Source organism: Heterodontus francisci, chromosome 41 (genome assembly GCF_036365525.1).
Source record: "Heterodontus francisci isolate sHetFra1 chromosome 41, sHetFra1.hap1, whole genome shotgun sequence".
NCBI classification, from domain to species: Eukaryota; Metazoa; Chordata; class Chondrichthyes; order Heterodontiformes; family Heterodontidae; genus Heterodontus; species Heterodontus francisci.
Window position 1 is genome coordinate 12,320,662 of NC_090411.1, and position 23,800 is coordinate 12,344,461.

General features: G+C 43.3%; 1 protein-coding gene across 2 annotated transcripts in view; it reads right to left on the bottom strand.

The window, feature by feature from the left end:
* Positions 1-5,768: 5,768 nt before the first annotated feature.
* Positions 5,769-23,800, bottom strand: part of LOC137353253 (probable ATP-dependent RNA helicase DDX17) — a 54,520-nt gene continuing 36,488 nt past the window's right edge. Inside the window, exons 11-13 of one of the 2 annotated variants that reach the window (XM_068019328.1) lie at positions 20,749-20,808; positions 13,420-13,653; positions 5,769-9,839 (exon numbers count right to left, since the gene is read on the bottom strand). In XM_068019328.1, the coding sequence (XP_067875429.1) occupies positions 9,214-9,839; positions 13,420-13,653; positions 20,749-20,808 (920 nt within the window). In that variant the 3' untranslated portion in view covers positions 5,769-9,213. Of the gene's footprint in view, positions 9,840-13,419; positions 13,654-20,343; positions 20,573-20,748; positions 20,809-23,800 lie in introns of those variants that run through there. The other variant, XR_010969825.1, reaches the window with a different exon arrangement.

Below are 23,800 nucleotides of genomic sequence, written 5' to 3' on the forward strand. Positions count from 1 at the left end.
CACAATGTTCAGCACCATTCACGACTCCTCAGATACTGAAGCAGTAAGTGTAGAAATGCAGCAAGACCTGGACAATATCCAGGCTTGGGCTGATAAATGGCAAGTAACATTCATGCCACACATGTGCCAAGCAATGACCATCTCCAACAAGAGAGAATCTAACTATCTCCCCATGATATTTAATGGTATTATGTTTGCTGAATCCCCCATCATCAACATCCTGGGGGGTTACCATTTACCAGAAACTGAACTGGAGTCTCTTTGGCCGCCTTGTCTCGAGAAACAATGGGTAAGCGCCTGGAGGTGGTCAGTGGTGTGTGGAGCAGCGCATGGAGTGGCTATAAAGGCCAATTCTAGAGTGACAGACTCTTCCACAGGTGCTGCAGATAAAATTGGTTGTTGGGGTTGTTACACAGTTGACTCTCTCCTTGCACTTCTGTCTTTTTTCCTGCCACATGCTAAGTCTCTTCGACTCGCCACTCTTTAGCTCCGCCTCTATAGCTGTCCACCAGCTCTGGCAATCACTGGCAGTTGACTCCCATGACTTGTGGTCAATGTCACAGGACTTCATGTCGCATTTGCAGACGTCTTTAAAGCGGAGACATGGACGGCCGGTGGGTCTGATACCAGTGACGAGCTCACTGTACAATGTGTCCTTGGGAATCCTGCCATCTTCCATGCGGCTCACATGGCAAAGCCATCTCAAGCGCCGCTGGCTTAGTAGGGTGTATATGCTGGGGATGTTGGCTGCCTCGAGGACTTCTGCTTTGATGCGGTCCTGCCACCTGATGCCAAGGATTCTCCGGAGATGCGAGGATGGAATGAGTTGAGACGTCGCTCTTGGCTGACATACATTGTCCAGGCCTCGCTGCCGTAGAGCAAGGCACTGAGGACACAGGCTTGAAACACTTGGACTTTTGTGTTCTGTGTCAGTGTGCCATTTTCACACACTCTCTTGGCCAGTCTGGACATAGCAGTGGACGCCTTTCCCATGCGCTTGTTGATTTCTGCATCTAGAGACAGGTTACTGGTGATAGTTGAGCCTAGGTAGGTGAACTCTTGAACCACTTCCAGAGCGTGGTCGCCGATATTGATGGATGGAGCATTTCTGACGTCCTGTCCCATGATGTTCGTCCCATGAAGATCCCAAACCGTGTAGGTGCAAGAACACAGCCCTGTTTCACGCCACTCAGGATAGGAAAGGGGTCTGATGAGGCACCACTATGCTTAATTGTGCTTTTCATATTGTCATGGAATGAGGTGATGATACTTAGTAGCTTTTGGTGGACATCCGATCTTTGCTAGTAGTCTGAAGAGACCACATCTGCTGACGAGGTCAAAGGCTTTGGTGAGATCTATGAAAGCAACGTAGAGGGGCATCTGTTGCTCGTGGCATTTCTTCTGTAGCTGGCGAAGGGCGAACAGCATGTGGTACTGCTCCCTCATCCCAGCACAGGCAAAGCAGTTCATGGAGTGCTGAGAGTATAACAGACTTGGCACTCTTGATTATTTCAGGGGTAATGCCATCCTTTCCAGGGGCTTTTCCACTGGCTAGAGAATCAATGGCATCACTGAGTTCCGATTTTGTTGGCTGTTTGTCCAGCTCATCCATGACTGGCAGAGACTGGGCTGCATTGAGGGCGGTCTCAGTGACAACATTTTCCCTGGAGTACAGTTCTAGGTAGTGCTCCACCCAGCGGTCCATTTGCTTGTGTTGGTCAGTGATCGTGTCCCCTGATTCAGACTTGAGGGGGGCGATCTTCTTGATGGTTGGCCCAAAAGCTCTCTTACTGCAATTATACATTCCTCTGATGTTTCCAGTGTCGGAGGCCAGCTGAATACGACTGCATAGGTGTTGCCAGTAGTCATTTGCACAGTGCCTGGCTGTTCTTTGTGCAGCACTTCTGGCTGCTTTAAGTGCTATGGATGTTAACTCACTGGGGGCTTTCTTGTAGTTCAGCAGTGCAGTGCATTTAGTGGCTATCACAGATTCCCTCTCTTCAAAGCAAGATTGAAACCAGTCTGCATTCTGCTTCTCACGTTTGCTATAGGTGGTCATTGCTGAGTCATAAATGGCGTCTCTGATGTGGGCCCCCCTGTAGGAGTGTTTTGAAGGGCTTTTTCAAGTGAATTTAGAAACTTATGTAACAGCTGTGGATAAGAAATTCTGTTGGTGTTGATGCGTGGGCGGCCCTTCTGCTTGGAGCGATGTAGCTTCTTTGGTTTGAGTCTAACCTTGCTGCACACCAGGGAATGGTCGGTGTCGCAGTCCGCAGTGTGGAAGCTGCGTGTGATTTGAACGCTGTTTAAAGAGGCTCGCCTTGTTTTGATGAGGTCCAGTTGGTGCCATCAACGTGATCTTGGGTGTCTCCATGAAACCTGGTGACAGGGTTTAGTACGAAAGAACAAGTTGGTGATGCAGAGGTTGTGATAGGTACACAACTCAAGCAGTCTTTGTCCATTCTCATTCATCCTTCCAATGCCATAGCACCCAAGGCAGGAGGGCCATGAGTCATGGTCGGCCCCAACCCTGGCGTTAAAGTCCCCCAGCAGGAACAAATGTTCGGTATTAGGAATGCTACTAATGATATTATGGAGTTCCTCGTAGAACTGGTCTTTAACTTCAGGCGGGGAGCAGAGTGTTGGAGCATAGATGATGAGTAGGTGTACTGGACCAGAGACGGTGAGCAGTCGGATGGACAGTATGCGTTCCGAGCCATTTGAAGGTGGCTCTCTCATGCTGAGCAAAGGGTTTCTGATGGCGAAGCCCACTCCATGCTGTCTTGGTTCTTCTGGATCCCTACCCTGCAAGTAGAAGGTGTAGCCTTGCTCTCTTAGAGATCTGCTCGCAGGGAGGCGTGTCTCCTGAAGTGCTGCAATATCCACATTGAGTCTACTGAGCTCGTTGTTAATGATGGCGGCCTTCCGAGAGTCGTTGAATTGTGTAAGGTCTTCCGACAGACCAGGACACATAGTTCTGACGTTCCAGTTTGCAAAACGAGGGACTGGTATGGTCTTTCCTTTTTTGGTCACGCTGTTTGGTGCAGTGTTACAGTCCACTAGTCGGGCAACGACCCTGAGGTCTAAGCACCCATTGAAGCACGTGGACTATGGCGGGACAGAACCCTACTGACCGGGGGCTCCCCGGTTTGAGGCCGGCGGTAGCTGTCCGGTGAGCTGCGATGACCTCTCCCACCAACAAAGGCAATCCGTGGCACCCAATCTCTACGCCAATTGAGCTGGACTTCTAAACTGTAACTGCTGCCTTCCGTATTGTTTTGAACGCTGTGAGGCGACTATGGAGTGACCGCACAATGGCGCATGCCTGGGCGGAATGTATGGAGGTTGTGAGTTGCCTAAGCGTCAAAACCCCTCTCTCGGCCTTCCTAGTGGGATCCAAAGGAGTGCAGAGCCCGTTTGGCACTGGTATGGCTGCAGGAACTGCATATAAATACACATAGCCATATAAATACCATGACTACAAGAGCAGGTCAGAGGCTCGGAATCCTGCGGCAAGTACTCACCTCCTGACTCCCCAAAGCCTGTCCACCATCTACAAGTCACAAGTCAGGAGTGTGATGGAATACTCTCCACTTGCCTGGATGGGTGCAGCTCCAACAACACTCAAGAAGCTCAACACCATACAGGACAAAGCAGCCCGCTTGATTGGCACCCCATCCATAAAAGCATTCACTCCCTCTGCCACCGACGCAGTTGCAGCAGTGTGTACCATCTACAAGATGCACTGCAGAAATGCACCAAGGCTCTTTAGACAGCACCTTCCAAACCCATGACCTCTTACCATCTAGATGAACAAAGGCAGTAACGCATAGGAACACCACCAACTGCTAATTTCCCTCCAGGCCACACACCATCCTGACTTGGAACTGTATTTGTTTTCCTTCACGGTCACTGGGTCAAAATCCTGGAACTCTCTCCCTAACAGCACTTTGGGCATACCATCTGCACAGACTGCTGTGGTTTAAGAACAATTGGGGATGGGCAACAAATGCTGGCCCAGTGACGCTGAAATCCCATGAACATTTAAAAACAAAATCCCTCACCCTCTCCCCATAGTGCTGCAAATTATTTCTTTTCAGGTGCTTATCCAATTCCCTTTTGAAACTCGATTAAATCTACCTCCACCACACTCTCAGCAGTGCATTCCAGTTAGTACAAAGCCCTGGTCCAACCCCACCTGGTAACAACACTGATAAGCTATGGAAAAAAAATCCAAGCATTGCAGAACTGTAATGAAAGACACTCAAATTGATAGCTGGGATAGAAAATCAGTGTGGTGTGGCAGCGTGGATTTAACAAGCAATCTCAAACTTAGAAGTAAAAGTTTGGATTTAACTGTTATACAAATTGTGGTGAATGTACATACAGGACTGCAAAGGGTGAAAAACAATTGCAGCAGCAAATTCATAACCATGGGAAAAACTAGTAGAGCACGATACATATTCTGGGGATGTATTTCCTGAATACTGGAACTTGCAGGTGGCCTTTTGCAGCCCATCCAACTAATCAAGCAATCGCTGTTGGGGCCCTTCACATCTTCCAGCATGCAACTCAAGAAAATGATAATTTTGGCATCAGTTTGAAGGAGTCGTCAGCCAAGTACGAAAGGTGTCAGGTTTAAAATATAACATTGTGCACTAGTCTTTGTGGATCCTTGGTATTTCTGAATCCAATCATTCTGTAGTTAATGACCCCCAACAATGACACAACTTCCATTTTCCCAACGCTATCCGGGTCACTACCAAATCAATATGTACTGTCTTTCATGGCTCCAATGCAATGGGTCACAAAACAGTCATCCATGCCTCCTAACTACTTTGAATCAATTATGAACTGGGAGTCACAAATTCAAGAAAATATTTTTGCCACATATTGCTTTTTATCTAAAACAATCTTCCTTCACATTCTGATCTGGCAGTGTGCAGTATATCCCTTTCACAGTAGCTCATGTTAAATCTTTAACCTCCCACAGGATCAACATTTTTAACTTGTCCAAAATGATGGAAAAATAGAAATGCCAATTTAAGCATTTTAAATTCACTTCACAAGTTTCTGAACAGCTCCAGCAGTAAACAAGATGCTGCAAATGTGCTGCAAACATTAAAATTGTGCTATTTGGAGATGGGGTGATGCTGCCAAAACAGACAGAAGGGGAACTCTTTCATGCCTCCAAACTGTATTAGACTGAACGTAAAAAAATAGGAGCCATATGTCCTCTCAAGCCTACTCTGCCATTTCATTGCATGGCTGATACTTCACTGCCTAATCTCCATATCCCTGGATTCCCTTAGATTTTTGGACCATCAATTGCAGGGTTGAATAATTTCCATGAGTAGCCACAGCTCTCTGGGCTAGAGAATTCCAAAGATTCACAGCCATGAGTGAAGAGGTTTCTCATTTCCGTCTGAAATGGCCATTCCTTTAGACTATAATGCGCCCCCCCTCCCCCCACACACACAACAGTTCTAGATTCTCCGGCTTCATCTACACCGTCAAGCCCCCTCAGTCTTCTGAACTCCAGGCAACAAAAACAGCGTTCGCCTAACCACTCAGGCATAATTGCATAAAAGGTCATTACCCCTCTTGACTATTTCCTCTTCTCTTCATGGAATCATAGCATTTTGTTAACACTTAAAAAAAAATAAAATTCTTGAACACAATCTGCTCATCTAGTTTCCCACCTGGTTTGAGTTAGAGTAACTTACAGGTGGAACAGACAGGTCACTACAGGAAAGAGCAGTCATTCCTTTGGTAAATATCTCTTTATTATTGGAATTGCAAAATACAAGAAAACCAGTACAGTATCAAAATAGCACATTAATAAGACTGACACTGGGTACAATTTCAAGAGGCGAAACCTTTCACATACAAGGAAGAATTACAAGACTTGCCTAGACTGCTGTGATTCTTCACCAGCTGTAGGATTCTTACAGATTAAGAGCAGTCATAGGTTGGGACTCAACAAACCCCTACATTTAAAAGTTTTAGACAGGCTAATAGTACATAATGACTTTCAGTAGCTCAGAGCAAATTGTCAATAACATGAAGGCTAATTTGTAGCACTGTTAAACTCCTGTAATTAGGGGAAAAAAACCCACTGCAGAACACCTAAAGTGTTCAAGTGAAGAAAAATGTGAAAGTCACAATGTTGTCTGATGGTCGTCAGTATCCCTAGAATCTGCTTGCTCAATCACCCTGTAGTTTCTTTTCTACCGAGTGCAATTTTATCAATTCATATATCCCATAATTACCACCAAGGGTGGAAGCTTTGGGTGTTAGGTGATCTTAACGGCTGCAAGGTCAGATTTCAATTGCTCTGCAACCAAGCTGCACACAATTACATCCATAATGTTGTATAAAATGATCTGGTGAGCCAGAACTCAAAGATGCTGGTGTTAAAGAAAGGTTTTTGCCTGTAGCTTGGTTGGAACAGTTAACAGTGACCAGCATCCAGGAGGGAAAAGTAATTTCAGAGAATCACACAAGTTCACTACGCAGCCCCATATTTGCTTTAAAGGACTGGTTAATGACCGGTAATATCACCTTCACATTGACAACCTGTTCTAGTTGGAACGATTAGGGCCATGCTGCCCAAGAACATGCCTTCAAAATACTGCTGACATCATGACTGCTCCAGTTCTCTCCCACATTGGCAGGCTGTTAAGTTCAAAGTAGGTTTGCTGGCAATTAAATTACATACAAAGTACCCTCACCACCCGCCCCCCACCCCCCAACTGCTTCATTATTCCCCAAGTCAGAAATATTAACAGGGAGCCTCTTTAGTGCAATAAAGGCTGCTGCTCTAGCAACCAGTGCCAAGAGTAAAGTTTGCAAAGCTGAAGCATCTGCATGTTGTGCAGTTTGTCAATGTGCTGGTAACCTGTTGAAGCCACCAGTAGGCAAAAGGCACATTCCAGCAACCAAATTTTACCTTCATCACCTCCCCCCCCCCCCCAACCACATCAGGACAGTCACATTGGCAAATATTCTAACAGCAATTTGTATCAAATTTACAACATGCATCGCAATATCAAAACAAAATAGATTCACAGTAAGCAAAGGGAAGAGTTCAAGTTTTATTAACAGGAATGACATTACTGAACAAATGCAGAGCAATGCACGTACTTAAGAGACGGTAAAGGTCAATCAACTTGGCTACAGAACATATCATTACAGCTGATGGTAACCGAAAAGATTTCCCCTTTTCAGGTCAAAAATTTTGGTTGGTCTCGTCTTTAGATTAAAACTTCAAAACTTGTCTCTCATTAATGATGTGTTTGATGATGACAGGAAGTTTGTACCTGAGGGAAACCTAAAAGCAGTCTCGAAGCTTTACCACACGATCTGAAAGCTGTTAAAATTCTACGAACAGAACCTCCAAAAGATGGTGGTTTAAAAATTTAAAATTAGCCGCAATATATTCCATACAATGCCTCAAAAAAAAAGAAATGGACCTTTCAGTTAAATGAGTTCACCTATGAAACACCTACCTTTAACGATACATCCAGCACTCAAATGTTTGGAAAAAACCTAACCAGTAGCATGAATGCCTAGCAATAAAAAAACTGGCCAATCACTAGAGGGAAAATGGTCAAATTAACCTGAACATCAGTATAACAGGAACAACCCACTGCTACTATGTGTGGAAAAATTACTTAACAGAATGGTGGCCTGAAATATATAGATTGCTCCCAACAATAATGCAACTTCTTGTCACCTGTTGTCTAGCCTAAAAGCATCTGGTGAAGCATAGCTCTCCTCTTTGCTGTCTAGCAATAATCCTCCTGGATAATGGAGGAAGAGAGTAAAAAGCTGAAGACTATAAGCAAGTAGTCGAGTAACAGTTCTAAAGTTTAGCTTGTCAACAATTTAAAACCATCATAAATCAATTCTATTTTAGAATATACTTCAACAGAACCTGAGTTAAACACTGACATGAGTTAGACCTCATTGCTTGTACCATGGGATATTACCTAAACATGTCTGTTTATTTCTTAAAGGCAACTGAAGATAACCCTAGCATCTTTGTGCTAACTTAGACAGATGGAGAGTGGAAGAATCAATTCACTGTCACTTTTTGGAATCCCTTTTGACTAGTTTTACTGAGAAGCTGTTCCATTTCTCAATTTTCAGTAATGTTTGAGTGTGGACAGAGTCTGCATTGCCCAGCCTGGCAGCCACAGGCATCACCATTCCACACCTCAACTACATCAAGCTGGGAACCATATCGAAACTTTGTGGTTAATACCCAATTGATGAGACTTCATCTTCTGACCCCCATCACTCCCCATAATGTTCAGAATTATTCACAAGCAGATCAATCTGACAATCTTGCAGCCAAGGAGGTGTTAGCGCTGAAGTGTGTGCTCAGTATTCAGTGTAAAGTTACATTTAGAATACAAAGGTTTTTGCGAATTTTAGTCTTTCACAGGTGTTCAGCTGCTTTTATACACATGTTGAGCTTAAACACAATTAAAAAGTACCCACTGGAAGAGACTCGAAATAAAAGTGGCATCAAGTAGAAAAGATTTTTGATGGTTTGTATAGTTACTTCAAAAGTTGAAAATTATTTCAATCAATTATTTCTTGTCACATAGCCAGTTATCTCATTTCCATTGGTAACTGCTGCTATCACAGAGTGAAAAGGGCCAAGTCTGAATTTCTGGCTTCAGGTTACAGCCAAATTATAGGATCTGTAGACATCCTGATAAAATTACACTATAAGAACACAGACACAAAACCTACCTTTTAAAAAGATACACTCAATAATGGAACAGCTGGTTTAAAAAATATTCTGGATAGTGGTTGAACCAAGAGCACTACTGAAGTTCACTCACTAGGAAATATGCAGGGATCAAGGTTCAAGCACTGACCAATGATCTGCCACCATTTCACTGAGTGATCAGCAGGTTAGCTCTGTGCCATGATTTACAAGCATTAACACACAACCTACATATCAGTAAGATGTACAGGTGTCAGTGAAGTTTTGACAGAACAGCCCACGTTGATCATGTGGACCAGTGTCAGAAAGTTTGCTTCTTGCCTTGCACACTATTGTAGTAATAAAGTCATGGTGGATGCAATTGTATAATTTAGACATCCTTTTTAAACTTTACTCTTCAGTAGAAAATGGAGTTGATGCCTAGGTCTTTATTTCCCAGTTTATAAAGTGTAACTTTTACAAAAGCGAAATTATTTTCGGTTTGCTCCCTGTGAAGTAGGTGGTGGTGGGGGAGGTGGTGCATATTGATAAGCCCCCTGGGACATGTAACCCAACAATGAGCCGCTCTGTTGATATGTTTGAGCCATCAGTGGCTGTGGTTGTTGCCCCATCCCATTCTGCCTGTACTGTGCTGAGGATTGTGGGGGCCGCCCTCCACTAGCAGCGGTCGTAGCACTGTAGTTATTTGAACCGTAGGCTGCACCTTGGGCAGCAGTGCCATACCCAGAGGCTCCGTAAGTGCTCCCTGCACTCGGATTTTGGTAGCTACCTGGTTTTCCAAACCCTGTCGATGCAGCCCCATATGTGCTTTGGTTAGTACTCCCATACAGCCCACTTTGGGTAAAGTTTGGGTATTGGACTGACTGTTGTCCATACACAGGGTTCCCAAAACTGTTAGTTTGTGGAGATCGGAAACTCTGCTTACTCAATGGACCACCATCTCTGGAATCTCTCTGCCCTCCAAACCTGCCCCCATCCCCCCTGTCTCTGCGGTCCCCATCGAGGTCTCTAAAAGCCCGGCTGCGGCCTCTGTCTCGATCGTCTCTGTACATAGTGTTGGGGTTGGAGCCAGTGGGCCGGTAACGAGATCGGCCTCCTAAAGAGGGAGGAAAAAGAAACAAGTTTAGTGAAAGGCTCATAATTAAATTGTACTGCTGCACAACACTCTCACACTGGTTAATTGACCCTTACTGCAGTCTGTTGCTGCATTAAATACCAGAACTGACCATACATAAATTCTCCTCAAACTTACAACAAAGCTAAAGATATATTCCCTTTCCCCCTGCCCGCCTACTGAAGCTCTCTCTCTCAGGTCACACACAAATCAATGCAGGGGAGAGCAGGTAACTGGCTCCCAGGCCTCTGCACACGCTGCTATTGTAACCTGTACGAGTGCAGTCCAGTGTCAGTAGCCTGTCGCTTTCCCCATGCTCAGTGAGGAAGCTCGGACTCTGCTTGGGCAGGGAATTGCGAGTGTGTCCTATCCCTCTACAGCACAGCACATTAGAGCTCTGCCCCCTTTACCTTAAAAGACAAATGCAAGATTTATTCAGATAATCCTGTAATAAAATGGACAGAAACAAGCTTCAAATTCAAAATTAATGGTCAAACTGAGGCTACAGAAAGCTGGAATATTAGAAGATTAAATTTTCACTTCCGAATTTGGCAAAACAACGCCCCAAGTGGTTTTATTCAAATACATCCCATTTGTCTTTACAATGAAAAAGCAAAAAGGTGGGGTGTGGTGGTGGGGGGGGATTGTGAAGACGACTCTCAGTCCAACCTGAACAATTTGCTTGTACTGCTGCTCACGGAAAAAGTCGGTGATTGTCCCACAAACAGATTTTCTTGGAAGTGGAAAAAAATGTTCAGAACAGCAATTTATTAATAAAGTGAAAGAAACATTGAAGGTACTGAAACAAAGAAGTTACAGCATAGGAAGCCATGGTTATCTGGTGGAGCATTCCCAAACTAATTTCACTGCCCTGCTCTCATCCCACAGCCCTGTATCAATCCAAAACTGATCTCCTGCCCACTCTCAGCCCAGAGCCCTGTATCAATCCTCCAATGATTAGTCAACAACTTCATTGCTGTATCATGCAACTACCAAAATGGTAGAAGGCAAGTGGGTGGACATTAGTCTTTTTTTCATCTAACAATTTCCATGCTAAATTTCTCCACTCTCCTCACTAACAATTTAAAATTGAGGACCTAGTCATTGACTTCTCAACCAGAGGAAACGGTCTTTGCATGCCATCAAAATCCTGCATTATTAAGAACCACTACACAAGACTTCCTCATAGCTATAGATTCTATCCCTGGCATTGTCCTAGCGAATGATCCCTATGGCTTTGATGGGGCACCCAAAACAATAACTCAGGACTTTTTAAAAAAAAACAAATTTATTACTCCTTTACTCTTGTACTCTATGTCACTAATTATAAATCCCAAAAAGGTGTTGACTTTTTTAAAATGGCTTTATCTATCTGCACTCACTTTCAGGGAAATATCTGAACCCCTAGCTGTCTGTTGATCCACAATTCAGCATCTTTCCATTGAATATTTACTCTTTTTCCCTCCCAAAAAGATAATACCTCAAGTAGGATCAACAAATCATATAGTACAGAAGGCGGCCATTGGGCTTATCATGCCTGTGCCAGCTCTTTCAAAAGGAGCTGTCTACTTAGTCCTGACCTTGGTGTACTTGACCATAGATCACTGAAGGCCGCAGCACAGGTTGATAAGGTGGTTAGGAAGGCATATGGGATACTTGCCTTTATTAGCCGAGGCATAGAATATAAGAGCAGGGAGGTTATGATGGAGCTGTATAAACCGTTCGTTAGGCCACAGCTGGAGTACTGTGTACAGTTCTGGGCATCACACTATAGGAAGGATGTGATTGCACTGGAGAGGGTGCAGAGGAGATTCACCAGGATGTTGCCTGGGCTACAGTATTTCAGCTATGAAGAGAGACTGGAAAGGCTAGGGTTGTTTTCCTTAGAGCAAAGAAGGCTGAGGGGGGACCTGATTGAGATACACAAAATTCTGAGGGGCATTGATAGGTTAGATAGGAAGAAACTTTTTCCCTTAGCGGTGGGGTCAATAACCAGGAGGCATAGATTTAAGGTAAGGTGCAGGAGGTTTAGAGGGGATTTGCTAAAAAAAAATTTCACCCAGAGGGTGGTTGGAATCTGGAACACACTGCCTGAAGAGGTGGTAGAGACAGGAACCCTCACAACATTTAAGAAGTATTTAGATGACCACTTGAAATGCCACAGAATACAAAGCTACGTGCCAAGATCTGGAAAATGGGATTAGAATAGTTAGCAGCTTGATGGCCGGCATAGACACGATGGGCCAAAGGGCCTGTTTCTGTGCTGTATGACTATGACTCTACTCTTTTCCCAAAGCCCTGCACATTTTCCCTTTCAAGCATTTAGCCAACTGCCCTTTGAAAGCGCTTATTGAATCTGCTTCCGCCATCCTTTCAGGCAGTGCACTCCAGATCATAACTCGTTGAATAAAAGAAAACTAATCTCCCCTCTGGCTCTTTTGCCAACTAACTTAAATCTGTTACAGTTCCTCCAGTTACATACCTTGACATTCTATCAAAACCAATGATCATTTTGAACATCTCTATTAAATTTTTTTCTTTACCTTTTCTACTAAAAGAGAACCACCCCATCTTCTCTAGCCTCTCCAAACATCTCATGTCCCATATCCTGATACCTTTCGAGCAAATCTCCTCTACACCCTGTGCAAGGCCTTGAAATACCTCCTAAAATGTGGTGCCCAGAATGGAACACAATACTCCAGCTGATTCATAAAGGCTTACCACCTTGCCTGCCACCCATCTGCCTATTTTGCTAAACCACTCAAGACAGAGGCCTGAACAGCATTTGAGCACAATATGCGACAACGGGGAAGTTTAAAAAAGCAGAGCTCAGCTCTTGGCTTTCAGTGTGCAGTGATTTGGGACTTAGGACATAGGAACTCACGAATTAGGAGCAGGTGTAAACCACTCAACCCCTTGAGCCTGCTCCGCCATTCAGTAAGTTCATGGCTGAACGGATTACTCCACATTTCCACCTACCCCCGATAACCTTCCACCCCCTTGCTTATCAAGAATCTATCTACCTTTGTCTTAAAAATATTCAAAGACTCTGCTTCCACCGCCTTTTGAGAAAGAGAATTCCAAAGACTCATGACCCTCGGAGAAAAAAATTCTCATCTCTGTTTAAAATGGGCAACCCCTTATTTTTAAACAGTGACCCCTTCGAGATTCTCCCACAAGGGGAAACATCCTTTCCACATCCACCCTGTCAGGACCCCTCAGGATCTTATATGTTTCAATCAAGCTGAGAGGTACAACACAAAATTTATGATACCAAAGTAATTTTACATATGGCAGATGTGTTAAAAGGCAGCCATGCAAGCGTTTTTTAAAAAACAGATTGATTATTCTAAAATGGAGCTACCAATAAATATGTTTGCTCCCCATTCAGCATATGCCTCAGCATTGACATCCCTGTAAGGAACATGGCAGAGTTACTGATCACAGGCTCATTATGGACAGACGTACTACTCCAGTGTCTCAGGGATAATCTATGAACAAGGTTTGGTCCAATGAAGCACCCCATCAGTAGAAATAGCAAGTAAGTAAAGAATTCAGTTACCTCTTCCACCTCCTCTCCCATGATCGACAAGTTGTAGGAGTTTTGGGTTAATGGCCTGGTTGGCCTCCTCCAGCACTTTGATCAGCTCCCTAGCCTGTTTCACGTTGCCTGGTGTGAAGAAGGTGTAGGCTGTGCCTTTATTAGTGCTGCGTGCTGTACGGCCAATGCGATGTACGTAGTCCTCGGAGGAATTGGGGTAGTCGTAATTGATGACAAATTTGATATCTTCCACATCTGTAAAAGCAGAATTGCAGTGTGGTGTGGAGAGGTGGGGAATGTGCCAAATTGAAGCAGCACAAACAGCACACCACAACAGCCAGGCAGAAAGAGAACAGTTAGAACAAGATTCCAGTACAAGTACCTTACAGTTCATGCTACTGTACTGCAGTGGACCCCCATCACATGCAGAGTGTTTAAACCCACACCATGCTTTGAAGCAGCAACTTCACAAACCAAACAGAACATTCTGAGCACAAACATAAAAGTTTTACTGATTCAACTACACAGAGTTCATAGCTCTGACAACAGTTCCACTACTCTACAAACTGGAAAAACACCTCGAATTCCCAAAATACTTTGTCCCAGAAGACAGACCAATTACTTCAGTTTGGTAAGCACTGCTCCTCTTTAGTTAAGTTATGGACTTAGAGACTATGTATTTGGACAAGTTAGACATCACTGCAGTAGGGCTTCTGACCAGTTATAATACACACGTTCAGCACCTGGAACTGCACCTTTAGCAGCTTTACTTCTGTAAGGAGACTGCAGATAAATGTGGCTGATCTAGGAAAGGCCCTGACAAGTTAGCAACAAATTACAATATGGTTTTACATAAACAGAAACTGTCCTTTACTCAGCTTCAGGCCCTGATTACTACCCAACTTTTGCTTTCAAATTTCAAACAGTTTCAATGAAACCTGTTAAAAAGCAGCCCAGCTTTCACAATAGTGCCTGATCCTTTTAAGGCAAAGGTCAGTTCCACAACAGTAGATGGAACTGGACACTACCTGTTTCTGATGTTGGGTGAAGGCTGCTACATTTGTACTACTTTGCATCCCACTCTCCTGTATGAAAGAAATACTACAGGCACAAGAGCCCTTTAGCCACCAATGAAATGACAGAACTTCCATGGCTGCATGCATCTCATAGTTGAGACTCGCTGGACCTGAATGCCTTGCTCATCACAGCATTACCCACATTTCCTGCAATCTCCATTTTGAATGTGATAGTTCACAAGCTTCAGAACAAAATCGTAACTTGGCATTAATAACCAACAACTTCAACCAAAAAAATATCAATTTTAAAAACTGACTATAACCCAACACCTTGCAGGAAGAATGCATGGACAAGATAGGTTTCTTCACTCTGCTTTGGTCAAATATGCTCAGAGTTTTACTTTGGAAATTGCTGAGCAGAAAATGGATAAGACAAAACTTACACTTACTGCATTACTCCAGACCAGATTATTGTGTATGAAGTTTTATTTTTTAAAAAAAAATGAATAAAGGAGCACTCCTTCAGATACGGTCTCCCTGCCATTTAGCAATAAAGAATAAAGTGACAAAACACTCGCTGTACCAAATGTCACACCACGTTCAGCACCCTCCCCACTCCCCAGACACTATATTAAGTAATAGTTTATACAGAGCTACTATGGATACAGTCAACAAGGAGGGCAAAGTTTCAAGCAACATTCGTTTGAGTCTGGTAGACTCACAATGAAGCTCGAGTCACTGCTACCCTGACTGTCAAAAAATAAAGAACACACCAATATTCACCAAGCCCCAAATAGAACCTGATACAGAAAGTAACAGGCATTATTTAGCTTTGGTCTAAATATAGCAGATCTGAGAAGGAATGCTCCCTTAAGGCTCCAATTCCTAATGTTCCGGTAATATGCACTGTCACAAACAGCTGTTCACAATGTTCTTCAGGGCTAAAAATTACCACAGAATTACTGGTCTATGATCACTCTAATCGATTCTGGCACAAACCCAACTAGCTGACCACTGACTGGAGATTTTGGGTCTAGACTCAAATCTCAGATTCTATGGTGATATTCTGAATACAGTGACCACATCGAAGAAATCCAGTATCCAATCTTCTCTCACAATTGTCACTCTTTGCTCAAGTTAGAAAATTTATGATAAAACATCAAGAATATGAATGTTTTTGAATTGAGTAATACAGCAAGGTTCCCAATATCTCAATAAACTAATATTTGGATCTAAATCCATGCCTTGGAATCGCAAAGTGGGAAGAGACTAGGAAATTGGCTGTGTGCAACTGATTACTACAACAAACTCCAGCTGCAGACCAGAAATGTGATTGGGGATGTGAAACATCACTGCGGAGGCCATTACACTGGCCAGTGCTAGAATCTATTCTGATACCTGTGAATGCGAGCACAAGGTTGAGTAGCTGACTTTATTTGAAACAGTTACATTTGGCTTGGGAAACTGCAAATATTTTTCCATCCACAATGTTTTTGAATTGATAAGCAAGCTTTCTGTGAAGGGGAACAGTCTGAGGATTTAAGAATGCACCTGACTGCTACAATACTTTCCACTCCTCCCAAGGACTCTCAATGGTTAGAAAGGTGGAGCAATTAAAATAAGGGATGCACAAGAGGTCAGAATTAGAGGAGCACAGATATTTTGGAGGGTTGTGGGAGATTGGAGATAGTAGGTAAGGTGTATGTGGGCGGATGGAATAAATCAGTTAGAAACAGAACACCAAACTTTAAGCTCTTAACGTACCAGTAACAGCATGATAACTTTTAACCCTACTGATAATTCCAGATCCAAGACACAATTTAAACTTTTATTTAAAATCTGCATTTTAAAAGATGACGTCTAGAAAATACAGATTTCCTCCCTCCTGTATTGAGTAGTATTTACCAGTCCGATGCACACTCCCTCCATCGTACTGCCGCAGCCAATCCCGTTTCTCTGGTTCTGGCGGTCTCCTTTCGACCTCCGCCCTGCGACACGGGACCAGTGGAGCTGGGAGAGCATGCATCGAGCATTCCCTTGTAGCGAGAAGTCCCACACGATGGGATGGCTGGCTGAACACTTTTCTGTAGCCCGACTTTCAGGTAGCGTCAGAGGGCCGTAGTTTGTCATTAAATATGGTCCTCCAACCCACTCTCCAGAAAACAAGACAACTCCCAGCCCATGCTGCATCTACTGCCCAGACTCTCTCAAACATTATTTTTCTTTGGAATTTAGTGACAAACTATTTTTGAAGTCTGTTTCTCATTACAAGAATGGGCTCAAGTTTCACTGTGCTCTCTTCCTATTTTAAATAAGAAAGGTGAACATTACTACACTGAACTACTCACCCCATTAGACAGTCAGAAGTAAAGAAGTAAACAGATATGAAAAATGTACATGAAAAATAAAAACAAATTCTCATATTACAGCACATATTGATATCAAATAGAGACAGACAGAAACAAACAGCTAATGTACACCAGAGATACAAATCTCAAGTGGCCAGATTTGACCAGTACCCCATTCTAAAAGGGCAAATCCATTTATTACTACGGCGAAGCTAAAAGCTTACACCATTGCCTGTGTCTTATTATGCAAAATTGTTGCTGACAAACTACAGGTACCCTTTTCAGATTTTACAATCTCAGGTTACATTGCAGCTGCCTACGTCGCAAAGCTGCATCAAGGAGGTAATTATTACATCGCTTGCTTTCTAGCTTCAAGTGACCACAAACCAGCATTTTTCAATGTTAAAATTCATTTCTGTAAGCTTGGAGAACCAAGATTACCAAAAAGGGGCAACATAAAGCAAATCCCAATGCAATCTTGAAGGCAGGTTCACTGCAGCATTTTAATGACAAAACACCAGTGAACTGCCTATAACTTTATACACCAGCTACTCTGCAAATTGAACAGAAAAGAAAAAAAAGCGAAGTGAACCTGCACAAGTGTCTGAGTATTGGTGCTCAGTTGTCAGATCTGGGTGCTGACTCAGCTCTGACATGATCCTAGCAGACTAACAGCTCCAGTGTAGTACAGGGAGCTCTACTGTTGACTTGTGTTCTTCAATTTACTTATATTCAATAATCTATGGGGAGCAGTTTTTTTCTTCGAGCAGCCTATTATCTTGGGAAACAAAAAACTATCAGATTGACAAATCCAACCAATGACAGTGTCAGTAAAGGAACTGTAGGTTTATGAAGCACTGCAAGGAGCTTGTGCACTGTATCTTTTAATCACTGTCAGGTGGCACACTTCCTACTGGCAGATCCAAGAGATGCCGCTGATATTGAAGCTGTGGAGACCTTCTGTGGAGAACCTCCTGCAATTCTTTCCCAACTGGCGATACAAAGGACAGGAGAAGTTGTGTTAAGGAATAGGGACAGGAAAACAAAGTGTGGAGCATTAAAAAAACCTGAGTTTCTTCAAATACCATAATTTTTTTCTGGTTAAAGTTTTAATACAACCCTACAATGACCTCAGTGTACAGCACAGACAGATTTTAAAACTCAGAGCCCATTATTAATGGCAGACTGGGAAAAATACTTAAAAATGTAGCTGTTTCTGGGAATTTGACTAAAACACGATAGCATTATTTTGATTCTCCTAAAACTAGCTCTTTTCTACACAGAGAAAGTTAGCTACACACCATGAAAACTTAGGCCCCTAACATGCACATTCAAGGTCGCCCTTGCACACTACTGCCCACTGGCTTTCCACAGTTCCGTGTTACGGAACAAATTTTTCCCAGCCTGATAGAATTAGTAGGTAACAAGAAACAGACTGTGACCTACATGAAATAGTTCTCTGTTTTGTATCAAATTCTGACAACGTCTAGGCAAGATGCAGAAAGCAGCAATCTACACGTTCCTACCTTAAAACCTTTTTTTTGCAACCCGCTTTTCGGGCAGCGATACCTCAGACAGGCCCAAGATGTAACCGGACAAGCCCCGACATGACGTCCTGTGAAGGTGAGGGAGATACTTGGCATGCTTGGCAGTAGGGGTTTCACAATAGTTGAGAGTAAACTGTTTGCACCACGTTACTCCAGTTCTCATCAGAAACCATTCCCCGGGGATTGCAATACAGCCACAAATCCATCACAATATTTCAGATGGATCAGTTGGCTACACTTGTTGCTAACCAGCGGGGATCAAGTAGTTTCTTTTGCAGTCTGTACTAAGAATGAGCAAACTGTTCCATTTGGTGTTTCCCCATTAAAGGGCATTTATTTCGTAATAGTGACACTTGACTATACTTCTAACCCCTCATGCAAAGAGACCGAGAACATAGACACCATTAATTCCTATTTTACTGCCAGTGCCCGTTAAAGGGGAAGTTACTTCGGAACAGTCTGTCCATCTCAGTCTGAAACAGTGGGCCAGTAATGGCAGTCCATACATGGTTTTCCCATCTACATATCAGTGGCTAGAAAGGTTTGTTTCTAGCTCCGAGACACTTGGTTTGATTGCAGAACTGGCAGGCCATGTAAAAGCAGTGCTCGGTGTGAAACCCCTAATCAGCAGACATTTCCACACGCCCCTTCGTTTCAGCAGTAAACCAATTGTCAAGCAAGTCAAATTTTGATAAGACAGGGGAAATGTCAGATTTTTTTTTTTTAAAACAGGGAATTTTGGTTCTGCTTTCAATTTTCTGATCTTGGAATTGGCTTTTGTGCTGGTTTTCAATGAACAGGGTTTCAGATAAAGCCACTTTTGTCAGTAAAATACTGAAATTATACTGAATTCCAGCTGTTAGAAGACTGAAGAGATGGATTGCTAAACAGGCTCTTTCAAATCAGGCTGGGGATACACAGGATTAAGTTGTATCCATCCCATATAAAATAAATCTATTTCTAACCAGTTTCAAAGCCCATCAGCCATCAGGATGACCACAAACCGAGGTTGAGCAGCCTGCCTCACTGCTACGTTCAACATCAGTTTATATTAATCTTTTTCAAATATGACCTCTTTATGCAGAGGTCAGTAAGGGGTACTCTATATGTGCACAATTATGTAGCACATTATTACACTTTCTATTGCCCCTTGTTGCTAATCTAACACCAAGTATCAGAGTATGCCAGGAAAACAAATGCAGGATCTGTACAATACAACCACCGTCCCCCTCCTTGTCACCAGTGTAGAAAAAAGTAGCTCAAAAGGCAAAGCTTCCCTGCACCTGCAATTGTATCACACAACTGCAGGGTCCAAACTTCTAACAGATACCTCCATGCAATCTTTCACATATATTAAATAGAATGATTGCTTCTCTGTGGAGTATAATGATGAATTAAATCCCATCAAAAACTCTAGCATAATTGAGGGCATCAGACGATGTAATGTAAGTGGATTCCAGAATGTGGCATTAATAGATATTTCTGCAACTGAAATCCAGATTTCAATGAATGAATAAATAAAGTAATCCAAAAGATCAAGTGCTCCATTTCCAGAAGGAATTCTGGAGTCACGCAACAAATTTTACACCAGCTATTAAACAGCCTCATGGATTACGTGCATAAAATCTAATGACCTCTCAGAAGTACACTTGAATAATTATTCCCATTTTGGAATATCCCTCATCAAGCAAGGGGCAACATCATCCAAAAATCTCAACTAATTGAGTTCCGACTGTGCAGACAACCATAGATTCAGCCGGACTTCACTGTACACCATCTGACTAAGATGGGCAAGATTACCTGGAACCTGAATAGTATCCTGGTTGATAGGTGAACTCAGGCAGTATAAAGTTTTATTGTCTCATTGCTAGGCTATGCTGGTTTGATAGGCAAGTCAGCATTAATGAAGTCCCCTAAAATATTCTCTCCAATAAGATGGCTTGGAGCAGGGCTTGAACCCCACACTGCCAGGACAAGCTGGATATTCAGTCAGTTGGGAAAACATTATCTGAAGACCCTATTTATTTAACGAACCAGTCCGCTGCAGAAGTTGAACCAGACAGTGCCAGGCCGAGCTGGATAACGGCAGACGGGGTAAACATTATCCGAAGACCCCAAATTTTGGACAGCCAGCCCAGTGCATAGGGGCTAAGACCCCACACGGTAAGGCTAAGCTTGGTTTATGTAGGTGGCGGTAGATGGATATCTCCTCTCCCTCTTGGTGCTCGTTTTGTCATGCCTAGGCCTTGCCGCAGGCCTGTACCTTAATACAAAAACAAAGAGACATTTTAAAAAACAAAAATAAGCCACTTATTTAAAAAGCTCAAGATGGTGGGAAAATCACACTACGTCACTTTAAAGATAAGCTCTCCTTTCAATTTAGGAAATTTCACGGCTTGCTCTGCAATACATTTTTCTGCAAACAAGTTGAGTACAAACCTAGACCGCGAGATGCAACGTCAGTTGCAATAAGGATGGGCGCCTTTCCCGATCGGAATTCTGTAGAAAGAGAAAAATCATTTCATTAAAAAAACACTACAAAGAACCATACTTCCTCATCTCCTAAATATACAGGAAGCTCAACTCAATTCATTATATGCATAAATTTACAATAACTGAAAGAAAAGCGAGATATACCATTAAAAAAGCTCCAAAAACCTAAAAATACAACTTTCCTGCAGTATCATAGAAATTTACAGCATGGAAGGAGATAATTTGGCCCATCATGCCGGCGCCAGCCATCAGCCTAATCCCACCTTCCAGCTCTTGGTCCGTAGCCTTGTAGGTTACGGCACTTCAAGTGCACATCCAAGTACTTTTTAAATGTCATGAGGATTTCTGCCTCTACCACCCTTTCAGGTAGAGAGTTCCAGATTCCCACCAACCTCAAGGTGAAAAGATTTCCCCTCGAATCCCCTCTAAACCTCTTACCCTAAATCTATGCCCCCTGGTTATGGACCCCTCAACCAAGGGGAATTGGGCCTTCCTATCTATTCCATCTAGACCTCTCAATTTTTTGGCTGTGTTTGCTGACAACGTAACCATTAGGTGGCACAGTACTGGCACATGCGCAAATGCAGTCTCATTGACTGAAACCTCACTGTCTGTGACATCTCAGGCAGTAATAAAGGTGGTGCTCCTCAATTTATCACAAAAACCAAATTAAACCCGAACCCCCTCAATGGCTGCAATTGCCGCCTCCATCCCACCCCCAACAGTACCTTGCTCCCTCTGGCATCGGCGCTTCTCTGTGCCACTCCGCTCGGCACTGCCGCACCTCAGCCACTCGCTCCACACTCGGCTGCTTGTTCCCCGTCGCTTCCCTGGGCGGCAGGGTGTGGAGTGATCGGCCGAGGGGAGGAAGCGGAGAGGCCGGGAGAGTGGAAAGCGGCAAGGCCAGGGCTGCGGTGGGGGGGGGGGGAAAACAGCAAGGCAGGAAGTGAGTGGCCAAAACGGGATACTGTTGGGGATGAAATGGAAGTGGCAATTGCAGCTTTTGAGGGGTGAGGCAAGGCTCAAAATTATTATGCCTGGCATCATTGTGTTGTGGTGACGTCGGTGCACGCACGTGCAGATTCATACTGGCAAGCCGGCAAATATTTGGATGCACTGATGACGTTGCCAATTGCTCTGCGCATGCTCTGCATTGTCAGGAGACACTCTACAATTTTATACACTTCAATTAGATCTCACCGTAGCCTCTTCTGTTCCAACAAAAACAACCCTTAGTCTATCCAATCTTCCCTCATAACTAAAATTCTCCTGTTTAGGCAACATCCTTGTAAATCACCTTTGCACCCTCTCTTGTGCAATCACATTTTTCTTAAGGGCGGTGACCAAAACTGCATGCAGTACTCTAGTTGTTACCTAACTTGTGTTTTATACAGTTTCAGCATAACTCCCAGCTCTTATATTCTATGCCTCGGCTAGTAAAGAGAAGCATCCCATATGCCTTCTTGACTGCCTTATCTACCTATGCAGCCACCTTCAGAGATCTGTGGACATGCACTCCAAGGTCCCTCTGTTCCTTTCAGTATCCTACCATTTATTGTGCATGCCCTTGCCTTGTTATCCTTCCCCAAATGCATTACCTCACACTTCTCTGGACTGAACTCCATTTGCCACTGTTCCACCCACTTGACTAGTCCACTGATATCTTCCTGCAGTCTACAACTATCTTCTTCATTGTCAACCCTACGGCCAATTTTGTATTGTCTACAAACGTCTTAATCATACCCCCCTACATTCCAGTCCAAATCTTTGATATATACTACAAAGAAAGCAAGAGACCTAGTACTGAGCCCTGTGGAATCCCACTGGAAACAACCTTCCAGTCACAAAAATGCCATCAACCATTACCCGTTGCCTCCTGCCTGAGCCAATTTTGGATCCAGCTTGGCACTTTGCCTTGGATCCTATGGGCTTTTATTTTCGTGACTAGTCTGCCATGTGGGGCCTAATGAAAAAGCCTTGCTAAAATATAGACTACCCAAATGCATTACCCTCTTGACCCTCCTTGTTAACTTCTCAAAAAATTCAATCATGGTAGTGAGACATGATCTTCCTTTAACAAATCCGTGCTGACCATCTTTGATTAATCCATGCCTCTCTAAGTGACAATTTAGGCTGTGTCTCAGAATTTTTTCCAATAATTTTCCCACCGCTGAGGAGAGGCTGACTGCCCTGTAATTACTTAGTCTATCCCTTTCTCCCTTTTTAAACAATGGAACAATGTTAGCTGTCCTCCAGTCTTCTGGCTCCATACGTGTAGCCAGAGAGGACTGGAAAATGGTGGTCAGAGCCTCTGCTATTTCTTCTCTTGCTTCCCTTAACAGCAGAATGTGGTTGAATTATTTGGTGGGAAAAGCTAGCCCCAAAAAAGATAAGCTGTGAATTTGGACAAGGAATTGAACCAATTGAAAAGATGTCGTAATTCCACAGATCAGCTCCGACATGTTCAAAGGAAAATTTGGATAAGTTTCTGAGAGATAGGCAATTGGATTATGTGGATGGAGTAATAACGTAGCCAGCGTGTTCAAGGAAACCAAGCATCAGTCCAGTAACGTCAGCTAACTTGTTATAATATCCAGAACACACTGCTGGCATAACAGCCAAATATCACGAGCAAGGTTTGGTGCATGCAACAATTGTATAAGATGCTGGTTAACTTTTCTCAAACATGTAGGGTGGGAGGAGACGAGGGTAGAGCAGGAACCTCAGCATGGACCTGTTGGGCTGACTACCTCTTTAGGATGTAACTACTATACAAGTAACAAATATTAAATTAACTGTCTGAAGCTAAAATAGCCCAATACCAAACAAATATTTTTAAAAGATCTTTCAATCCTTATTGGATACAGGAGTAGTGACTGAGGACTGGAGGGTTATGAATGTTATACTAGTCAAGAAACAGGAGATGGATAAACCAAGAAATTACAGGCCAGTCAGTCCAAGATCAGTGATAGGGAAGTTATTGGAAACCATTAACAGG